The sequence below is a fragment of the Frankliniella occidentalis genome, unplaced genomic scaffold, assembly GCF_000697945.3.
Source record: "Frankliniella occidentalis isolate FOCC.00 unplaced genomic scaffold, Focc_3.1 Scaffold101, whole genome shotgun sequence".
In the NCBI taxonomy this organism is placed as follows: Eukaryota; Metazoa; Arthropoda; class Insecta; order Thysanoptera; family Thripidae; genus Frankliniella; species Frankliniella occidentalis.
In genome coordinates, this window is record NW_026267230.1 from 1018073 (window position 1) to 1020412 (window position 2340).

Consider the following 2340-nt stretch of genomic DNA (forward strand, 5'->3'; position numbering starts at 1 on the left):
TTCTTCTAAATATTCCCTTAATTCCTCATCTTCCTCCCTTTTTCTCTGTTTGGCCTCTTCTTTCTTTTTCAACCATATATCTGCGCACCCTTTGCTTGCAAACGTATCTTCCAGACCTTGTAAAATGGCCTCTATGTCCGCTTGTGGGTCTAATTTGCGAATTCTATTGGCCGTGTGTTTGGCAGGCCCCGTGAGGCGTGCTGACAGTAAGTCTATCTTCAGTGCGTTCGTACTGAACGCCTTCGCTACTTCTCTAATGTGGTTTCTGAACAAATCAAAGTCCTCTTTTGGATCTCCTGAGTAAAATCGTGGTGATATCAGGAAGTATGGCTGGATCTGCTGTGGAGCCTGCGCCACTCCGCAGTTGTCTGTTCCCATTTTGCTTGCTCTCCTTTTCTTGCTTTTTCTGAGACGCCACTTCTCCCTATGTGCTCTTTGACTCCTGATCTACTTCTTGTACTGCATACTGAATTATCGCGTATGTTGGCACTGCACAGGTGTGTCTTAATTCTAGGTGGTTCTCACTCACCTTTATGTTGGCTGCATGGAGTCAAACGGCCGATATGCACCATATCAGTCTTTGAGGTGTATAACTAGACTGACTCCCTTCGGCAGCGGGTGAGACCCGCTCCAGCATCATATCTCAATATCTTAAGAGTGGTGCGCTCAATCGGCACGCGTAACTATCTCAGGCGTTGCCCCTGTGCTGCGCCGGGCGTCGGCGCGCGTGCCTGGCCGAGGCGCGTGCCCGGCCGAGGCGGGGCGGGACCGCGAGTATCAGCGTGGTGACGCTGATAGAGTAGCAGCGGCCCAAAAGGCGAGGTGGGGCGGGGCCGGCGGGGCGGTCCTGGACAGGCACGCCACGCCTGTACTTTGATACGCCATCCTCGGCGGGACGCCCGTCCCAGCAGGTCCCAGCGCGGCTCGCAGCGCGGGCAGGGCCGTGGTGGCCGTGATGTTGACGAGCGTGGAGTGGAGAGGAATGGAGAGGAGGGGCCCAGCCGCAGAGCGCGCGGGTTGAGCTGGCTACAGCTGGCTATAGCGGGCTAACCGACTTGCGTTCACTTGACTGGTGCGCGAGTTCTGTCTGTCTTGCACACGCGCACACACTCGCACACACACACACACACACACACACACACACACACACACACACACACACACACACACGGTAGCGAGACCTCTGTACACCGTGGACGGTGCGCAGGCCCGGCCGCACGGCTGCACTCTGTAAAGTAGAACTACGAACTATTCCGGGGCCCGTGGGTGTGGGGTCACCCCGTGTGACAGACAGGACCATCAAACCGCGCACGCGATGAAGTCTTAAGGCAAGTCTTCGATTTCACATTGACGTCAGAATGACACACATTAGCCGAAATCTTGACCTAAAGACCCCCTAATAATGTCACTGCCATGACCTTCCCGTCCGGTCGCGAGCCGGTGGACGGCGTGCTGTACTACTGCCACTAGCCATGACGCCGACGCCTATCGCGCCTAGCGGGATGGCAACCCGCACACACACGCGCATGCGGTACAGCATTGCTACAAAAATTTAAAGCACGAGTCTGCGGGCCGACCTGTATTCCAAAATAAACTCACGGTGAGGATTTCTGTCCAGCAGCGTCTCCGCGGCCTCAGAGTCACCGAAGCCGTCGTAGTAGTCCTCGTCCGGGTGGGCGAACATGTGCACGTCCACGTCCTTGTCGCCGCCAAGGCCGGGGTGAGCCAAGCCCAGGCTGGCGTTGGCCAGCAGATCGTGGATCCCCGGCGGTAGCCCTGGCGGCAGACCCAGCGGCGCGTTGTCCGGGTGCTCGTGGTCCAGCGCGAGGCCCGTGTGATTGAAGTGGTGGTAGTCGTCCTCGCTCAGCCAGTGCTCCAGGCTCACCACGAACATGGAGAGCGAGATGAGGTTCTGCACCTGGAGGGGCCGAGAGTGGACGCACAAGGCGGTGAGGAGGCTGGGCAGGACCAAAGCACTCGCCTGCGCCACGCCCGCCAGCGCGCCAGCCACTTACCAAGGTTATTACGCCGAGAATGAGCGCGCACGTCCGCAGGCTGAGGCAGCAAAGCCCCTTCTTCAAAATTGGCGCCATTTTGGTGCCGTGGGCCGCCGTTGGGCTTCTGAAACATGCAGATTGCAGAGTTAGTCGATCGGATGCGGCGGCGTCGGCTGAGGTGGAGAGGTGGAAGCGGCGGGGACGGGGTGGAGGCGGGTGGCGGGGTGTCGCGCGGGGAGCCCGGAGCTGCGCGGAGCTGCGGCTTACTCAGCATCTTGCCGTTAGCTCAGCCAGGCTCGCTGCCCCGCCCCGCTCCGCCCCGCGAGCTCTGCCCAGCGCGGCC

At 59.3% G+C, this 2340-nt stretch overlaps 1 protein-coding gene across 1 annotated transcript; it reads right to left on the reverse strand.

Annotated features, from left to right (window-relative positions):
• Window positions 1-1403: 1403 nt before the first annotated feature.
• Window positions 1404-2164, reverse strand: LOC113217249 (uncharacterized). Its single transcript, XM_026437064.2, has 2 exons — window positions 2016-2164; window positions 1404-1918 (listed from the first exon to the last, which is right to left on the reverse strand). The coding sequence occupies exons 1-2, from the start codon at window positions 2091-2093 to the stop codon at window positions 1553-1555; spliced, it is 444 nt and encodes a 147-aa protein (XP_026292849.1). The 5' UTR covers window positions 2094-2164; the 3' UTR covers window positions 1404-1552.
• Window positions 2165-2340: the final 176 nt, after the last annotated feature.

Excerpts from the sequence above, each read along its gene's own strand:
- LOC113217249 (XM_026437064.2), bottom strand. The coding sequence starts at position 2,093 with ATGGCGCCAATTTTGAAGAAGGGGCTTTGCTGCCTCAGCCTGCGGACG. Across the intron at positions 1,919-2,015 it reads TTCTCGGCGTAATAACCTTG|GTGCAGAACCTCATCTCGCT; the intron begins GTAAGTGGCTGG and ends CGGCCCCTCCAG.